The sequence below is a fragment of the Rissa tridactyla genome, chromosome 23 (genome assembly GCF_028500815.1).
Source record: "Rissa tridactyla isolate bRisTri1 chromosome 23, bRisTri1.patW.cur.20221130, whole genome shotgun sequence".
Taxonomy (NCBI): Eukaryota; Metazoa; Chordata; class Aves; order Charadriiformes; family Laridae; genus Rissa; species Rissa tridactyla.
The window spans coordinates 1076730-1095547 of record NC_071488.1 but is presented as its reverse complement, the minus strand read 5'-3'; the positions used below and the strand labels follow the sequence as shown (position 1 = coordinate 1095547).

Genomic DNA, 18818 nt, shown 5'->3' with positions numbered 1-18818 from the left:
TTGTGCCGGGCTCCCTCACACGGGCCGCCGCGGCGCCCCCCCCCCCCGCCCCGCGCCTGCGCCGCCGCGTCACCGCGCACGCGCCACCCTGCCCCCGCCCCGCCGCGCCTGCGCCCCGCGGCCCCGCCCCTCGGCGCGTGCGCGGTGCCGCCCCCCCACGCAAGATGGCGGCCGCCCCCGGCCGGGCGGGGGGCATGGGGCCTGGGTACAGCCCCCGGGGCTGGAAAACAGCTGCGGCTTTAAAAAAAATAAGCATTTTACGGTGTAAATAAAGCAAGAGGAGGCGGGTCCTGTCACCGCCAGGCCCTCACGGGCGGCCTGCGTCCCACGGTTCCCCCAAAGACACCTTTGACAGCCCCCCCCACCCCCCTTCACCCTTCTTCCCGCAGACCCCCGTTGCTCCAGAAAACCAGCGTTAACGGTGACTTGTTTTAAAAAATATGTCTTTAATCAGTGTGCTGCGGGAGAGCGGGAGGAGGAGGGGGCTGTCCGAGGTCCGGGAGGGGCGGTGGTGGGAGGCGGGGGGCGGCAGCGGCCCCTCGCCTCAGTCCGTGGACTCCAGCACCGACTCGCTGAGCGCCAGGTCCCAGTAGTGCTCGGCGCCGTGCTTTTTAAAGTGCTCCCGTGCCATGTTCTCCGTGGGGCACTGCTTAAATTTCATTTCACCGAAGCTGCGGTCCTTCGCTGTGCCCTGGGGAGGAGAAAAGAGACGGTTTCTGACCCATCTCTGGGGAAAAGTCAGGGGAAACGCGGCTTCGAGCGACTCAAGGAACTCGGGAATAAACATTTTCCCAAGCTGAGGCGTGACTAAGGGAGCACTGTATGTGGGAGACTCTCCTAGTTCTGCTAACGCTACGGAAAGAGTCAGAGCGGCAGGTTTGCATCCAATCCAGTGCCTTGAAACGTAATTTCTCCCATTTCATCGTTTTTTCCCCCCAAGCCTTAGGCCCCCCCGTATTGAACTACACCCGCGACTCACCTCCCAAACCAGAGAGCATTTGTTTGTTTTCTTAACAGACTCCTCGTCGGACTCATCATCATCTGAAATAAAACAACCAATAAAGCTAATTTTAGGCCCGAAGAGCCGCTTCGCCACCCCTCCGCGCAGTTTTACACTTACCCTCTCCCTTTGTGTTCGATGTTTGCTCATCCCATTTTATTCGATGAAGCATAAGACGTTTGAACTTCTTCTGTGCTTTCGGGCCTGGGGAAAAAAAAGAGTAAAGAAACAGGCTCTTCAACACCTCCCAAAATTACCTAGAACTGTGCAAACCACGAGGAACCGTGCCAGAGCCGAGGCTCTCGCTCTGAGCACCTGCTCACAGAGCATCAAGGATTCAAATCAAGTGCTTTTTCCCTTTAACGTCAAACGCGCTGGGTTTTCTAACTGGATTACAGTGCGCTCCGCAGTCAGCACTAACCCCATTAGCGCCGTAATTAAGGGAGTTTCAAATGGCCTCTTCACTTTCTTGCCCTTACGGAACCCTCAGTCAACAATTTCCATGGTAATTTTTGCTAGAGGCAAGCTTTTGAATGCTACACTGACCAAAAACCAGCCTCCGAAGTCCTCACCTCCTTCTACCACCACCACGTTGACGTCTTTGTGTAAAACCACCACGCCTGTTAAGTACAGCTGGCCAGCGTTTGCCTCGATTTTGAATTTTTTTGCTGGGTTGCTCAAGTTTCTGACCCTAAGGATTAAAAAATAAATAAATAAATAAATAAAGACAAACATTTGTGGAAAAACAGAACTATTATCACCATAAGAGGTCCCTACCCTGCCTCAGCTGGGTCCCTCAGGGGCTTTACCCACAGCTCAAAGTGACACACGTTTGCTATCGGACTGCTCAGAGAGGCTGCGTCCGTCCCTTCCCATTCTCATTTCATTTAGAACTCTAAAGTTTCCTGATTTCTGGACATCAGTGCACCAGCTTAGCTTAGACAGCTGGGAAATGGCTCTCCTCATCAGAAACTTCAATCCCAGATGAAACGCTCCAAACCCGACACGTGTTTTTAGGGCTCGGCTGTGACAGAATGAGTTAAGGACAGAGTTAACAGACACGTCATTTGGGACGGTGTCATTGCTACGGGCAGTGCTTGATGGAAACCTGACAAGCGGGTGCACAGTCCTGCTACTGAAGGCTGCTCCTCTCCATCGGCGTGTTTTTATAGGGAACGTGTCAGGTTCATTTAGAAAGAGACGTAGGGTGAACCACCGCCAAGAGGTCCTGGCCCTGCACTCACCTGTACACAGCTATGTGAACTCCCTGTGAAACGTCTTCCTTCAGCTTTTTCACCTTCTTGGCTTTTCGCTGTTCCGCTGTGAGCTTTCTCGCAGCGTTTGCTTCTTCATGAGCTCTGGATGCAAAGAGAGAGGCAGCAATAAGCACAAAGCAGCCTATGACGCACCCGTTACGGCATCAAAATGGATCCTTCTCTTCTTCAGCACAGAATATGTTCCACAGATCCCAAAGCAGCTGCAACTCCTGCCCGGATTTCTGCCCGAATTAAAAGCATGTCGGTTTTTTAATCCACTCCCCAGTCCAATTCATCCTCAGTCTCTTCCCTGAAAACATTAATTAGTAACAACTGCGACCACCATCATGGTAAGAAACTCATTTAATACAGGGCACGAGGCCACTCTCCAGTGGCAAGATCTGATCACCGAGACCCAGCTGCCCCCCTGGGCCTCGGGGGGGTCATTCCAGGCAAGCTAAAATAGGCTACAAGAGCAACACACACAACATCCCACTGCTCCTGCTTCGCTGCATCAGTTCAGGGATTTTGTTCTGTACAAACAAATGCAGCAACGGCACTAAATCCATTTAAAAATGGCCCCGAAAAAATGGTACAACGTGCCACCTACTTCTGTCTCTTTGCCATCTGCGCTCTAACGTGAGCTTCGACTTTTGTTGGGTCCTGAACAGCTTCCGTTCCCAGTACTCGCATCAGGTTTGAAATTCTTACTGCAAGGGAAACGGGAGAGGAGCTGTGAGAGGCTCCAGCCGGACACCAGCTTGCCGTAACGGCCCAGCACAGAAACACCAGGCACGTCTGCAGGCTCGTACACCGACTGTACGGGCTGGTATCAGATCACACCATCACACGTGGCACAGATCTGTGCGATCCCATAGAGACTGTGCTGCCTGCAGCATTCCCAACCACCTCCAGGTTTGGCCCGGGCAACTGGTTTGCCATCTGAGGGCCCACACTGGCCCGGAGTTCTGCTCCCAGCTTGCCCGCTGTTGCTGTTGGTTACCTTTGGGCTCCGGTGGTGGCATCAGGCCCAGTCTGACTTTCTCTTGCAGCTCCTTCTGGGCTTCTCTCCGAGTCTGTCGCCGTAATTTCTTCTGCTCTTTCTTAGTTAAATAAACGCCCAGGGTCACTGGCATGTCACTGTCCACTGGGAAGAGAAACAAGGCAAGATGAACATAGATCTGCTTTTGAAGAAGCAAAATACTGCCTGCAACCATTACCCCCATACCACGCTCCGTTATATCCGCACTTCATCGACAAATCCGACCTCTGCAGCGCTGCAGGCTGTTTGCATGAAACACGAAACCAGGAAAATGGGTTCTGTCTATTTTTTGGTTTTACTGAAAAGTAAAACGCTCTGCGGTTAATTTTATGTCCTTTCCTCAGGGCAAGGAGGTCAAAACCAACCTGCTGGAGGCGAGGAGCTCATGTCTGTGCTGCCACCCCAGCAAGCATGGAGAAGGCCACCGACAGGCAGCAAGTTACTGGTAACTGCTACAGGTTTTATATCAAGTTTCCAAAAACAGGGCAGAGACTCTCCCTCGCAATTCCCGTGATCTCTGCAGAGCTTTCAGGCTTATCTTTGCACAATTTCTTCTCATCGCAGGGACAAGAGATGCCGGGCTGCAGTGTTACAAGTGGGGACTTGCAGGCTGGTTTACCCACTAAGTATTTTGTCTCTAGTTTAACAGCAAAGTCAACCAAAATTGGGGCAGTACCTGGGGGGTTGAGCTGTGCTGGGTGCTCCACGAGGTTTGTGATCCCGAAGTACTCGTCTCTCTTTGAAGACGTTCCACCTTTTCTAGAAAGGGGAGAGTTGGGTGTCATTGCAAAAACCCCAGCCTGAGTTCCTGTGTTCCCTTAAACGTGATCCATGGAAAAGAAACATAATGCTTCCCTTGGGCCAGCCGTGGAGGGTATGCAACACACACAAATTCCTACCCAAGGCACAGATCAGAGCTTGATGTGCTGAAGGAGACACGCAGTGATGTAGTATTAATGCGTAGGTGTCTACCCCAGTGGAATATCCACCCACATTTCATGGCTAGGAGGCAGGATTCCCATAAATCTACCGTGAACAAGACTTGGTCAGAAAAATACTTGAAAAAAAACCCAAAACACACCACCAACTTTGGGCCAAAAACGCCCTCTAACTCCAAGGCAGTCACCTCCTCAGTCACTGAGGGAACACTGCCTCCAACACAGGAGGTGGGCAGATGCCTACCACCAGCCCCAGGAGAGACTTTGTGAGCGAAACTAGTGCCCATGTGGATCTCAGAGATGAGGGAGGTGGAATTCAATAGCTCAAGCAGGTACATCTGCCCTGATTTATCATACAATGGTCAGAGTTGGAAGGGACCTTGAAGATCATCTAGCTCCAACCCTTCCACTAGACCAGGTTGCTCCAAGCCCCGTCCAACCTGACCTCAACCATCACGTTACCCCCGAGAAGCTCCTCGAGTTTCCTCCTGCGGCAGAACGCTCAAAACCTGGCAAATAAAATACTTACAAGTCAAGGCCGTTAGGGATGATGTAGGAGTCCCACCACTCTATCTCTGGGATCTCCCCCTCTTTCAGCTCCTTCTTTGGGGTAATAAGAGCCAACTTGGTGGAAGTGTGTATCCCTGTCTTCCTGGCGGCTTGCGAGATCTCTGCCTGCAGTTTTTCTAGTTGAGCCTGTGAAGATGGAGAGGAAAATGGCACAGAAAGGTCATTCCAAAATAGCACAACCTTCAGGAAAAGCACAATATGTATGCACCTGCTCATTTATTTATTTTTTTTATAAGCAATCTGAAGCAGACCGCAGAAGAAACGACACCACGCGTGACAGCAGAGTGCTTTTGCAGAAGCTCATGAACCTGACAAAAATCTGGTCTTTTTACTGAGCCTTCTAGGCGCATGGAGCGATCCCAAAGAACTATCTCCCCATAGGCATCATATCCCTGGACTTTTCTAATGAAGCTCTTTTCTCTCCCCTTCTCCCCAAGAACTTGGGCATTTTACCAAGATTCCTTTAAATCTCCACCTCTGGAGCGATTCCTCATGAGTAAAGAACACTCAGCCAGAAAATTCTCTTTTGGAAATTTTCAATCTTTTGTAGAAAAAAATAAAAGAAAAAAAAATAGATTTTGTCTGTTATCAAGTGACACTAGCTGTAAGAAAACACTTTCCGCACACATGTCCTAATTTGGATGCCTGCCTTTCCAACAAGGACAATGTTGACAGAAAAGTTTCAGGTGATGTTACTGAAAAGCTTCTTCAAAGCCAACACAGCTCCTTTCACATCCCAGGAGAGGAGCATCGACTCCCATCCCGAACCGAACCCTCACTTCATGCTCTCAGTTAGCATGGCAAGACCTCAAATACCTTCGTTCGCAACCTCTGGGCAATTTTCTCAAATTTGCCTTTTTCATGGAACTTAAAGGTGCGTTTCTGACGCTGGGCTGGGGTTATGGAGACGCGGGGGTCAAAGTAAGTGTTCGACTCCATATCTTCCGAGGGCTTTTCTTTAAGCTGCTGTTTGAACTGCTCTCTCTTCACAGCTCTGATGTTTGCTTTTAGGGTTGGCATGCGGTGAGTCAACTCAATCTCTTTACCAGTCGCATCAACAGTTCGGCCTTGCTCATCCAAGATCAGCGGCGTAGGCTTTGTCTGATCCTTCAGCTCCACTTTCCTGGCGGCAAGACAAGATAAGTTGCGTTAAAATGCGAGTATAGCATTAACTCAAACGAAATGTGAGCCTTATTTCCACGGTGAGCACCAAACCAGCCCACGACTTGTGAAAGGCCTCCTCATAACATTAAGTCTCATTATGCTGCCAGAAAGGACTCAAATCTCACATGCAGACTTTGGGAGAGTCTCACCCAAGGAAGGATTAACCTCCATTTCACCTCTTTAACATAAAATTTGTTCCTTTAGCAGCCATTAAGGCCACTGCCAGGGAACCAGCAGTTCTGGAGAAGCCTTTGGTCAGACCTTCCATCGGCATTCTGGCGTTACGCTCGCCAGGAGCCCACAGCGAACAGCAGGTACTCACGGCGGCGCGATCCCCATGGCGTGCAGGTTGGCCAGCCCCACCATGTTGGCGTTGCCGATGAGCCCTGGTTTCAAGGCCAGCTGAGCCTGGATTCGGGCCTGCAGCTCCGCAGCTTTCCTGGCCTTCTCAATGGCATCATTCATGAACGTCGCTGCCTGGGAGGGCTGGATGGTGTTGCCAATGGGGAGTCGTTCCGATTGGGATGAAGAAGAAATTTTTGGCTGTTGACAGAGAAAGAAGTTTCGTTACCTGACTGTTGCAACGCACCGAAGTCAACGTGTCATAGGTGAAAGAGGGACCACGGGACTTGCCGGTTGTACCTGTGGTGTCGGAGGACTGATGAAACTCAGCTGCTTTTTCCGCTCTTCGATCTGCCGGGTGGCTGCTTCCATCATCTGTTTGATCTGTGGAAAGAAAACTGGAGAATGAGTTTTTCTTCCCTCTATCAGAAGGGGACATGGGGTCCTCAGCACCCTTTTACAACTGCAAATGCATGTGAGAGCGGAATTGTATCGAACTGCTCTAATCAACAACCCCAGCCGCAGAGAAAGAATCTAACAGTGCAGGCACACTCTACCAAGACCATTTACTCCAGCTCATGCGAAGAAAACATCCAAACTTTCCCCACTCGAAGGCTTTGCATTATCATCAGCCGAACGCAGAAGCGGCAGGGAGCCTTGCGAAGGGAACAGAGGCAATGACCGCAGCAAAGGGCAGTCAAAAGCAACTTGCTCAGCTTGTTATATGAATTACGATAAAGTAAATGCTAAACCATGCTGGGATTTGAGATCCTAGACCGGGGCAGCTCTATTCTGGGGCAGAGCTCGTGTAACAGCCTAGTTAGACTGACCTGTAGCTTGGTCAGCATCCCAGGGCTCTCTGACGGGGGTCCTGGTATGACCTCAGGCTCATCCTCAACCTCCTCAAATCGCGGTATGCGCCGCTTCTTGACGCCGGAAGATTCCTTGGATACCTCAGAGTCATCACCAAACACATCCTAATTTAAAAAAGAGGAGGAGAAAACTGTGGTTAAAAACAAAGTTCTCCTCACGGCCACTGTTTTAAGATGAGAAACCACCAGGCGGATCAGATCCAGCACCGTACGCTCAGCACCGCGCTGTGGTTCAGAGTTTCCAGGGCGGCACTCGCAGGCTGATCTACTGGTAACCCTGCATGAAGCCTGTGCCCTGGTCCCCCACCACAGAAGCATCAATGATGGTCCATGCAAGAGATTGAAGGACAGGAGACATCACAGGGACGTGCCAGTGTAAAAGCCAACATGGTTCTCTCAGGCAGGCAAAGGTTTTTCGGCACTGAGGAGATTTGAGATCTTGCCCAGCTATCCGGAGAGATGGAAAAAGCCTGCCCACAAGCTGACCTGACTGGGCTAAAATGGTTTCCACGTCTTCCACCAGCTTCAGAGGGGTCTGGTGAGGGAAGCTGCGCTGTCCTACCACATCCTCCCCAAGAGCAGGATGCAGCCCCAGACCCGGAGCAGGTCAGGATACCTGCGGCGTTCCCTCACGCTCCGACCCAGCCGACTCCAGCTTAGATCCAAAGATGCCACACTCAAACTGAGCCGCTCCGGAGAAGCTCAGAGAGCAGGCAGAGCAATGCCCACGCTGATGGACTCGCATACAGCGTGAGGGTCACAAAAGAAAAGGCGAGGCGCGCTTCAGAGGGAGCTCTGCGCTCGGGGAGCCAGGAAAGCGTGCCGTCAAAGCACACCCCAGCTTGGGAGACTGCGGCCACGGCTTTCATTGAGTCAGTGGCTGGTTCGTGTACAGTAAACTGGATTTGTCCATGCGGCTGGGTTACTGTAGTGTGTGTGTCAAGGTGTTATTTGAAAAGAAAATATACACACCGGTTGTAAGCGTTAGTTGCAATCCCTTCTTCTATTCATATTCTACAAGGACACTTCCTCATCCAGACACAGGTACTTCTTGGAAAACCTACAAGTTCAAGAGAAAGGACTTGCCCATAGTATAAAGTGTGTAAACCATTACGTTTTAGTTCCTGAAACTTCCCAAGCAACGACCTACCCCACAAGAGTTAACCAAGGAGAGAGACGGCAGGCCAGGCAGCATGCTGAAGACAGCTAACGTGACCAGTAAGCAGCATTCTGAATTAATCCACTGCTTGTTGCTAGAAGATCTACGTGTGCAAGTATAAATTCAACTCTAAAAGCTGCACTGGGGTGGGAGGGGAAGCCAGTCTGTAAGTACAGCCATGATGTGACAACCTCTCTAGAGCATCTTGTGTTACAGCAGGGTCAGGACAGATCTAGATCTTGATGGAGGACCTCCAAGAAAGGTAATTCCGGAGAGCAGCGTTGACGATTTGGCAGGCGAGATGCCTGTCCCAATGCCAGGAGCCAAGAGAAGAGGATAGGTCTGCTCTGCCGCTTCCCAGCCCTGCTTTCGTGTTAGCTGGGAAGCTGAGAACACCATTAACCATCTGCACTCATGCGAGACACCCCAGCAGACGCTTCACTGGAGAAGAATCACCTACTCCACAGCCAGCCCCATCCCTGCTCCACCCTGCCAGCACGAGATCCCCTCTGCAACAGGCTGCTGCTCCCTCCCCGTGTCCTGCAGCGCACTGGCCACAGCCACGAGGAAGATGAGAGGACAAGACAGCCCAAAAGCGGGCACAATCTGAATTCAACTTGCGAAGAGAGGCAGGATCCACGCGTGTTAGCTGTGCCACGGGGCTGCAGGAGTCACCCCGCCAGGCTGCAGCTGGCGATCCTGCCACCATGAAGCACCAAGCGGTGACGGTACTGATGACGTCTCTATCTCTCTGCCATCTCCCCAGGAGGTCAAAAACAAGAGGGGAGCAGCTGGGATCCACCAGCCTACCCAAAACCTTGCTCTCTAATGGCCCTGTGGCAGCTCGGCACAGTGAGTGGCTGTGCCAGCCCAATACCCAAATTAAAGCAGAACGGCAGCATGGAAATACTTGAAAGATGCTTTTTGGCACTTCGGTTGTGACCAAGAAAGCTGCAGAAGACTGAAGTCCTTTTAAGCTACCGCCGCTCACAGGGGGCTGGGACACATGAACCCAAACCTCTCCAGATCAGTAAATTGGGTTGCACCAGCTCTGCAGGGTGGAAGCTGTTTTAACACACCGTTCGTTAACTGGGTAACGTAGCCAGACCTGGAGGGAACCCTTCCCCGGCACCAGTTAAAGCCTCAGCAAGTTTCTAACAGAAAATAGGGAGTGATGGCAGCTGTCTCCCAATACACCTGAAGAGATTCAAATCCTGAACAGGAGTATTCTAGCTAACTGAGGTTAAGCGCTGACTAAAACTGTCACAGAGAAACACAGATTGCCATAAAATAGGAACCTCAGAAAAAGTGAAAGGAAACTTACTTTGTAAGCGGGGAGCAGCATGGAGAGTAGCCCCTTTTAAACTCGGTATGCGAGTGATGGAAAAAATGCAATTCCAGAAGATGGCGAGTAAAGTCTTCAAGAGAAGAAAGGAAGTGAAAACAGGTTTGGATGCATGAGACTTCCATCATCCCAGACAAGCGTTAGATGGGAGAAACACCAGAGAGCTATTAAATCCCTGCTGAAATTCACCTTGTGCTCCGACAGGAGTTGTCAAAAATCACCCTCTGTTGGTTACAGATGTGAAAACGAATGAGAACCCACAGGATTACCCACCACAGAGCCTCACTCACTCAATGACAGGGAGAGCTGGCTGACAGAGCGAAACGTGGCGCGTCTGGGCAAGGAAGAGCAAGGGGAAGCTGCTGGGAGCACCAAGCCCAGGCTCCCAGTGAAAACACAGCACTGCCAACGCAGCGGTAAAGAGTAGGAAAGAAAACGGAGAGATGGAGCCCTGTGAAATTACTCTGCTGCACAATTGTACTGGAGATCTTTAAAGAAACCAAAAGCCCAGGTTTCCCACCAAGGAGAGTACGGTGCTACCTCATCCGAAGGCAAAGAGAACCGAAAGGTAAAGGCTCACACACTTCATCATGGAACAGGGTCTTTTCTCTTGAACTTTAAGCGTTACGAGATGTACCTCTCTGGAAGAGGAAAGCGTGGCAGAGTACCAGTGCTGTCTCCACGGCCACCAAACCACAGAAAAAAAGCAATCAATAATCACCTTCAGCTCTCGCTTCCGGTTCCGGTCGCTGTTGGATTTGGAGTGCCTGGAGCTTCGGCCTTCCTCCACCGCCTCAAAGAGCTTGTCCACAAATCGCAGGGTGGAATCATCGAGAAAGGGTTTGAGGTGGTCTGGAAAAGAAAAGTGAGTTGTGTAAATTCAGAATTCACTGTGTGGGATAAGCGGGAGAATGGAGAATTCGCAGAGACTTCTGCAGAGCTGTATAACACATATTTAAAGGTGGATTCAACCCAACAAACGCAGCGGGACCTGCGAGCTGGGCTACGGAGACCTCTGGGATCTGCACATCCTGTTGTGAGGAGCTTTAAACTCTGTAAGATTGAGGGAGTTCAGGCCTAAACCAGAAAAAAATTAGGGCTCTAATAGTTAAAAAAAAAAAAAAAAAAAAGCCATGGGTAAAATCATCATTTTCAATTCCTTTAGAACAAGAGCTCTTAAATTCGTTTTTTACTTCTGCTTTTTTTGTGACGTATTCCAAGACTTTTTATTGTGTCTCACCTGTCTGCATGGATTTGCACGCACTCGCCACTGCCTCATCGAGGCCGAGACAGAATCACCCCCCCGCACACTAAAGAGCTTCCAGCTTTGTGGGGTTTCGTTTGTTTTACAAAACCAGCTCAACACAAACCAGATTCCACCCCTGCAAGGACAGCATTCGCCCCCCCAGACACTGCCAGCCACCACCAGCAACAAAACCACAACCCACCACACAGCCCAGCATTAGGCTGGTCTTCCAGGAATAGAGGGAGCGAGCTTAAATATGATTTGAGGCCATTTCAAAGGGATCTGAGGCTTTGTGTGCACCTATTTTCTCTGTCTGACCAGCTGCACGAAGACCTGCAGGGTCAGGGTTAGAGCCCTTGGGACGTACCAGCTGCTTTCTTTTTGTCCATGCCCTTCCCAACGCAGTTCAGTGCCGCCGTGACCACGGTGGGCTCCGAGAACCCCAGGACTCGCTTCACTGTCTTCTCGATCCATGGTTTCAGCTCATCCAATTCCCTTTTGGAGAGCGACATCTTTGCCAGGAGCTGAACTGAATTATTTTGCTTGCACCTATAAAGATGAGAGCCGAGAAAACCACAGACTAGTAAAATAAAAGTATCAGATTGTCATTATCGTGGAACGGTTTCGGTTGGAAGGGGCCTTAAAGACCATCCCATCCCACGCCCTGCCCTGGGCAGGGACACCTCCCACCAGCCCAGGTTGCTCCAAGCCCCATCCAACCTGGCCTTGAACCCCTCCAGGGATGGGGCAGCCACAGCTTCTCTGGGCAACCTGGGCCAGGGACTCACCCCCCTCACAGCAAAGAATTTCTTCCTAATATCTAATCTAAATTAGACAAGACGCAGCATCAGGCCCTGTGAAGGGAAATTGTGCTCACAGATCACCCTGCGGGGAAAGCCCTCAACCTCCTACATCCCACCAGCCTTCCCTTACGGATGACAGACAACTGCCTTGCACAATGCGAGACAAATAACACTCCAAACCGATACAGAAAAACCTCACACGTATCTGCTCACCCTTAATTAGCCTCTTTCCTTGAGGTTCATGAACTACTTTGATCACTTTCCACTTAACTGATACTTAAAGTTTCAGCACATGCCTGGTTGCCTCTGTGTTTGCTGCTTAAACCAGCGGCTGTCGTCGGCGAAGTCGAAATTACAGATTTTTCAAAGCAAAAAACCATCTCTCCTCATTAATCATTAGCAGTTCTTACACTGTCAGTCACAGGCTACAGATGCAATAATGTTTAATTACACGCCCGGGCCCTAATCTGATTTGGAAAGCAAGTCTCCTTTATCTGGAAAGAGAAGAAAATCTTCTTAAGGAAATATGTTTGGCCTCGGCATCTCTTCCCCATGCAAAAAGGTCTGCAAAGCCTTAACATAGATCTATTTTAACAGAAAACCAATGAAATATGTTTCACATCCCTGAAGCTGAGAATTAAGAGCTGGGGCGTGAGTTTTAACGAAGCATTTTCCCCGTTTAGGATCCGTGAATGGCAGACAGAAGTAAATCTGCTGGTTTCGAGCAGCAAGGAGGGGGCCTGCACTCCCTCTGGAGAGCTCACACCTCTCTGCAGCCAAAAACCTGAAAATCTCCAGAGCCTTGTACTTTTGACAGCTGGTTTCTCAGAGATAATTAAAAAGCAGCATCAAATACATCCCAAAAGAATGTTATTACAGAGTTTCACCTATAACTTCTGACTTTGCAGTATGTAATGCTTCAGGACAAAGCCAGAGATTCAAGGCAAGTGAAAATAATTAATTACTACACTGACACATCAATAACTTTCCGCACGTATGCTATTAAATGCAGAAGTTATATAATTAGAGCTTCTTTTAAACTCTGTATTAATAATTTTCAACTCCTGCGACCTTGTCAGACCAACAGAGTAATGCAACAGGTTTAACGGTTTTTCACTCGGAATACGGGGAGAGCAAAGAGGCCGGTCAGTGTCCGTAGGGAACGTTTCCATCAGCGCTGGTGCTCCCAGCACCCTCGGGCTGTGGGGACTCCCAGGAACCCGGTGGGAAAACAACACCTAAGCGAGATATTAAATATATATATATATATATATATATAAAAATAAAGGCACTAACCGGCTTTCCTATGTTACTTCCCAGAACGGTGAGAAACTGAAGCCGGTGCTCCCGCGGCCGGACAAACTGCTTCCTTCAAGGAGGAAAAAGAAGAATTCAGCTTCGCCGCCCCAAACTCGCCGGCCCGGGGTCGGAATTCCCGCCGAGAGGCCGCCGCCGCCCGACAAGGACGCCCGGTCCCCGCCGAACGGCTCCCGCTCGGTGCAGGAGACCCCCGGCCCCGCCACAGCCGGTACCCGCGGGGGCCGCTCGCCTCCTGCACAGCCCTAGCATCCCGTCGCTACTGCCGGCAGCTGCGTCCGACCCCCTACCTCCCCCGGCACCGGAGCTGGGCCCCGGCCCAGGACTCCTCGGCGCGGCCTCAGCGGGGAAGGCCTCAGGCGCGGCCTCCCCGGTGCCCCCCCCCCCCCCCCCTCCGCTTAGCCGCCTCGTCTCCCGCCCGGTGCCCTCCCTGCCCTCAGAGGCGGCCCCTCCCCTCACCGGAGCGGGCGCGGCAGGGCGCGGCCCCGGTAGGCCCCGGCTCGGTCGGCGGCCCTGACGGCAACGGCCCTAACGGCGACGGCACGTCGGGGCGGAAACGGAAACGGCAGCGCGGCGCCTGCGCGCCCCTTGGCGCGGGGGCTGTCGGGAAGGAGGAGGACGGCGCGAACAGCACGCGGGCGGGGCGTGTAGGAAAGGGGCGGGGCGCGCTAGTACCACGTGACCGCCGAAAGACCCCGCCCCCCGCTGTCCCCCACCACCTGCCCGGGGGCCGCGAGGCCCGTCCCGCCTCATCAGCCGTAATTAACCACAACTAAATTAAAACAGGGTTAAGGGGAGGGCCTTTATTGAGGAGGGGGCGCGCCTCGCCCCCCCTAGCAGCCCAGCCAGGGGTCCTGGCGGCTGCCCCGCGCCAGGAAGGCGATCTTCCGCCCCATCTCGGCGTTGTAGACCCGCCGGCACGCCTCATAGGCCAGGCGTTGCCGCCGGCGGCATGGCTTCTCGTAGTACCGCCGCCGCCGCACCACCTCCACCAGCCCGTCCTGCGAGAGGATCCTTGGGGGGGTGGGGAAAAAAGAGGGTGAGACCCACTGCACCCCCCCCCCCCCACACATCTCCTTCTGCAAATGAGCCGACAGCAGGTCAAAACCCCAGAGATTTGGGTAAAATTGTGCCTCACTTCTATATTTTTAACTCTTGAATGGAGCTCTGGAATGATTATTTTTTTCATCCTGCCACAGGCTGAGGATAATGAGGAGGGGAATGAGCGGCCTCGGACCTTCGTTAAGCCGTGACAAAACAATGGTGAGCACAGCGGGTCTCAGCACAGTGACAGGACCTCCTCCCCTGCCACCCCATCACCAGCCCCCGACCCGCCGACCCCCCCGGTGACACCTCTGCCCACAGCCCTGCCTGGGTTTGTGCTCATTTGGGTTTTAGTTCATTTTAATTTAATTAAATCCGCATCCAAAGAGATGTGTCAGGACACAGAGCTGGAGAGAAAAGTGCCCCATGACTCTCACTCCCCTCCCGCGCTTCAGAGGCCTCAAGCATAGAAAAAAGCCCTTAAATGTACGTTCTGAACCCAATTCGTGGTACGAGAAGCCCACAGGGATGCACCACTGGGGGGGTTAGCAGGAGGACCCCAGCCAAGAACTAGTTACACCCGCTTTAATTAGCACAATCCTTAGGTCCTCATTAGGACCTTGTCGAGACCAGAGCCCTCCCAGCGACCCCCCCAGGGCTCCCCGGGACCCCCCGATTCCCCCCGCGGGACCCTCCTGTACCCCCCCAGCTCTCCTGGGACCCCCCCAGGAACCCCCGAGCCCCCCGGGGTCACGACCCTCGACATCCCCGGTCCCCCTCCGGCCCCTCACCGGTTGAGCGCGCCGTAGGCCGCCTCCACGTTGCCGTTCTGGACCATGACGGTGCGGCCCAGGAAGCGCAGGTGGTTCGCCATTGCCGACGGCCGCCGCTCTGCTGCAGGACGGGGGACGGGACGGGTCGGGTCTGCCGGAGCAGCCCCGAACCCCGCACGGGAACGCGGCGGAGCCCCCCTGCCCCGCGGCGGGGTCTGACTCCCCCCTACAGGACCGGTAATGCCCCCCCCCCCCGCCCCTCACGGAACGACCCGGTTGGGCCCTGACCCTCCCGAGCGGACCCCGTCGGGCCCCCCCCCCCCCGCCCCTGGAGGCCCCGGCAGAGCCACCCCCGTCCCATTTCCCACCCCTCAACCCCCCCGGTGGCGGCGGGACCCCCCGGCGGAACCGCGGCCCCTCCACTCACCGCCCCCGGAAGCGGAAGCGGCTTCCGACGGGCGGCGGGGGCTGGTGGGGTCGGGCGGCGGGACGCGAGGTGGCGCTCGGAGGGCGGGGCCTCGGGGGGGGCGTGGTTCATGCGCCGGGGGCGTGGCCTGAGCTGCGGGACGAGGGGGCGGGGGCGGGATGTGGGGCACGGGGACAGGGGTCAGGCTTTTAGGGGGCAGGTCACAGGGTCAAAGGTCAGGGCGGGAGGCAGGGACAGGGACACCAGGCCCGGCGGGGGCTGTGGGGCCTGCTGGGGGGCTCTGGGCCTGGCCCTGCGCCACAGCGAGGGGGGGGGAGGCCCCATGGGGGGCACGGGGGTCCCACCGCCACCCCGACCCCCACCCGGGGACAAGGCACCCCCCGGAGACAGAGGACACTGGCACTGGGTGGCCCCGGCCGCTCCCGCGGCATTTATTGCTTCCAGTGGGTCTGGCCCGTGGGGCAGCCCCGCATCTGGGGGGGTGGAGGAAGCCCCCCCAAAACGCCCTGCAGGGGGAAGGCACAGGCCTAGCGGGGGGGCCAGCCCCCCGCCCTGTCTTCCCCCCCACCCCCCGCCACTGAGGCACGACTACCCCCTTGGGGAGGGGACTCCGCTCCGGCGAAGGCACGACCCCCCCCGGGGGTTTGGGGGTGCCTAGGGGGTGCTCGGGGTCCCCCCCCGTGATGGCCGCACCTGCAGGTAAAACTGTCCACCATTTTTTACAAAAAAAAGTCAAAAAAGGCAAATCCAGGAGAGACCCCCCCCCAGCCGGGGGGGGGAGTCAGGCATCCGGCGCCCGGGGGGATGCAGGGGTCCCGGTCTGGCACCCCCGATGTGACGTCCCCGTGGAGCGGGGGGTGTCCCCGGGGCGGCGGCGGCAGCGGGGAGCCCCGGGTGGGCCGGCAGGGGGGCGGCGGCGGAGGGGGGCAGTGGCGGCAGCAGGTGGGGGGGATGGATCCTGGGGGGGTTTGGGAGCGACGTGGGGGAACCAGACCCGCAGCATCCCCTCGACCTGCAGCAGCGTCCCCAGGTACCGGGCACTGCAGGGACAGAGAGCACCTGTCACCCTGGTGTGGGGGGGGGACACCCCATGGGAGGGTGTCCCTTTGTGCACCCCCCCCCCAGGGATTTCTGGGGGGAAACTCACCCCATTTGGGGTTTCTGCAGGACCCCGATGATCCGCTGGATCCTGTCCATGGCCACACTCTGCTGGAAGCTGCTCAGCCCTAGGAAACCCCCAAAATTTGGGAATCCTCCTTGGAGGAGGGTTTCTGGGGGGGTGGGGGAAGGGTTTTTTGCGGGGGTGGCACTCACCTTTGTCGTATCGCCCCTGCTTCAGCCCCTGCAGCAGCTCTGCCAGCGGCCGGATGAAGCCCCGCAGCTCCTGGCACTGCGAGGAAGAGGAGGAGGAGGATGGTGGCTGCATCCAGACCAAGGAGGGGGTGTCATGTGTGCTCCCCCCCCAGCTTATCCCCCTCCTCACCCCCCTCCCTTCTGTTTGAGGTGGGGAAACTGAGGCAGAGCCTGGCAGAGATGCATTTGGGGTGAGTCAAATTTGGGCACGCTCCTCTGTTTTGCTGCTGAAAAACTCACTTTTTGGGCGAAGAGGCGATCGCCGTCGCTGGGGGAGGTGTCCCCCCCCCTCCCCCTTCTGGGGCCGTTTCCCCCCACGGGGTGACGGGGGCGATTCGGAGGGTGATCTCTCCGGCCCCCCTGGGCGCTTGCGGCTCCACTCAGATTTTGCGGGGGTCCCAGTGGGGGGAACCCCTGGGCTGGAGGTGGGGGAGCCGCAGGAGCAGGTGTGGGCTGGGGGGGGCTCCATGGCAGTGGGGGCCCCCCCGGAAGAGCCTCTCCCCAAGTTCGGCTCCTGTGGTGCTGCCCGGCCGAGGCCGCCTGGGGGGAGGGAGGGGAAAAAAAAAAAAAAAAAAAAAAAAAAAGAGGGAAAAAGTGGGGAAATTGGGGAAAAATGGAAAATAGAGAAACTGCTGTGGGTCCCCCCCAGAGGTGTCCACACCCCCTCCCCCCCACGGTGGCACCTCCCAGTATGGGGTGGGGGGTGCAGGAATACATCTGGCACAGGACCCCCCACCCAGTCCCAGGACTCCCCAGCACCAGGACCCCTCCACCCCCAGCCCCGGGACCCCCAGGACCAACCCCCACCCAGCCCCGGGACCCTCCGGACTCCCCACCCCGGGTGGGAACCCCTCGCCCCCAGCCGCAGTAACCCCCCCATCCAGCACCGGGACCCTCCAGCACCAGGACCCCCCACCTCCACCGGGACCCCTATACCCAATACCGGGCCCCCCTCTCTGGTCCCGCGCCCCCCAGCCCCCCTCCTAACACTGGGACCCCCCGAAACCCTCCCGGGGACCCTCCCCCTTCCCGTACCGGGAACCCGGCCACCCCCGTTCCCACCTGCTCCCGGCTGCAGCTGCGGCTGTGTCGGTGTCCCCGTTCCGGTGCCGGTACTGCGGTCCTGGTGCCGCTATCGCTGTCCCGGTATCGGTATCGCTGTCCCGGCGGCGCTGTCGCGATGTCCCGGTGTCCCCGTCCCGGTCCCGGCGCCGGTTCCGCCCCGGCTGCGGCGGCCCCACGCGGACACGTGCGCGGCCGCACGTGCCTCCCGCTGGGCCCCGCCCCCCCGCGCGCCCATTGGCCGCCGCCCCCCGGCAGCCGGGCGGAGCCTCCGCGCCCCGCCCCGCCCCCACGCCCCGGTTGGCCCGCGCCGCCGCCGGCGCTGCCCAATGCGGAGGCCGCCCCGCGCTGATTGGCCGGGAGGGTGGGGCCGCGGCCACGCCCCCTCCATGTGGCCGCGTGGGGCAGCGCCCCCTGGCGGGCGGCGGGGGGGGGGCCGGGGGCCGCGGGTCACGCGGCTCCGCGCGCTGGGGGAAAGGGGGTCGCGGGCCACGCCCCCGCCGCGCCACCGGGGCACGAGGAGCCCCCCCCTACCGGCCGGCCTCGCCCCGCCCCGCCGCGAGCCGCCAATGGGCGGTGGGCGCGGCCGCGCGTCACGGCGGCAGCGGCCAACGGGAGGGGGCGGGAGGGGCGTGGCCTCGCCCGCGCGCCGTTACATAATGGCGGAGGGCGGGCGCGTGGGCTCCCACGTGGGGTGACGTCAGCGCGCGCGCGGGAGCGGTGACGAGGGGCGGGGCCGGAGGAGGGGGCGGGGAAAGGGGCGGGTCTGGGGAAGGGGGCGGGCCCAGGGAGCTCGTGCGGGGGCCGGCCCCGCCCCAGGGGCCCCCCCCAGCCCTCCAAAGGGTCCCCAGCACCCCCCAGCACCCCCAGCCCTCCCCGGGTCCCCAACCCCCCCCCCGCCCCCCCCAGCCCCCTCAGCACCCCAGAAGGTCCACAGACCCCCCGAGCCCCCCACGCCACAGCCCCCACAGCCCCCCCCAGGCCCCCACTCAGCCCCCCCCAGCCCCACAAACCCCAAGCTCCCAGCCCCACAGCAACCCCGTCCCCACGCCCCATCGCCCCAGGGATGGTCCCTCCATCCCTCCCCGGGGGGGCCCGTCCCGGG

General features: G+C 56.6%; 3 protein-coding genes across 5 annotated transcripts; all 3 read right to left on the bottom strand.

Moving 5' to 3' along the window:
- Positions 1 to 426: 426 nt before the first annotated feature.
- On the bottom strand, positions 427 to 13639 carry PRPF3 (pre-mRNA processing factor 3). Of its 3 annotated transcripts, none has more exons than XM_054182795.1 (17): positions 13514 to 13639; positions 13034 to 13106; positions 11302 to 11483; positions 10410 to 10540; positions 7143 to 7289; positions 6613 to 6696; positions 6293 to 6513; positions 5623 to 5929; positions 4766 to 4932; positions 3975 to 4057; positions 3260 to 3403; positions 2867 to 2966; positions 2245 to 2358; positions 1573 to 1691; positions 1121 to 1204; positions 980 to 1041; positions 427 to 691 (listed from the first exon to the last, which is right to left on the bottom strand). In XM_054182795.1, the coding sequence occupies exons 3-17, from the start codon at positions 11444 to 11446 to the stop codon at positions 545 to 547; spliced, it is 2055 nt and encodes a 684-aa protein (XP_054038770.1). In that variant the 5' UTR covers positions 11447 to 11483; positions 13034 to 13106; positions 13514 to 13639; the 3' UTR covers positions 427 to 544. The 3 variants fall into 3 exon arrangements, with proteins under 3 accessions (XP_054038770.1, XP_054038771.1, XP_054038772.1); XM_054182796.1 differs by having other exon boundaries at positions 11302 to 11499; positions 13035 to 13106; XM_054182797.1 differs by lacking the exons at positions 11302 to 11483; positions 13034 to 13106; positions 13514 to 13639 and adding an exon at positions 8157 to 8244 and having other exon boundaries at positions 10410 to 10541.
- A 192-nt stretch (positions 13640 to 13831) lies between these two features.
- On the bottom strand, positions 13832 to 15379 carry MRPS21 (mitochondrial ribosomal protein S21). Its single transcript, XM_054182701.1, has 3 exons — positions 15299 to 15379; positions 14890 to 14992; positions 13832 to 14068 (listed from the first exon to the last, which is right to left on the bottom strand). Exons 2-3 carry the CDS (start codon positions 14970 to 14972, stop codon positions 13888 to 13890), a joined length of 264 nt encoding a protein of 87 aa, XP_054038676.1. The 5' UTR covers positions 14973 to 14992; positions 15299 to 15379; the 3' UTR covers positions 13832 to 13887.
- Positions 15380 to 15904: 525 nt separating this feature from the next.
- CIART (circadian associated repressor of transcription) lies at positions 15905 to 18769 on the bottom strand. Its single transcript, XM_054183000.1, has 6 exons — positions 18746 to 18769; positions 17714 to 18061; positions 16892 to 17191; positions 16613 to 16688; positions 16446 to 16524; positions 15905 to 16338 (listed from the first exon to the last, which is right to left on the bottom strand). The coding sequence occupies exons 1-6, from the start codon at positions 18767 to 18769 to the stop codon at positions 16080 to 16082; spliced, it is 1086 nt and encodes a 361-aa protein (XP_054038975.1). The 3' UTR covers positions 15905 to 16079.
- Between the last annotated feature and the right edge of the window lie 49 nt (positions 18770 to 18818).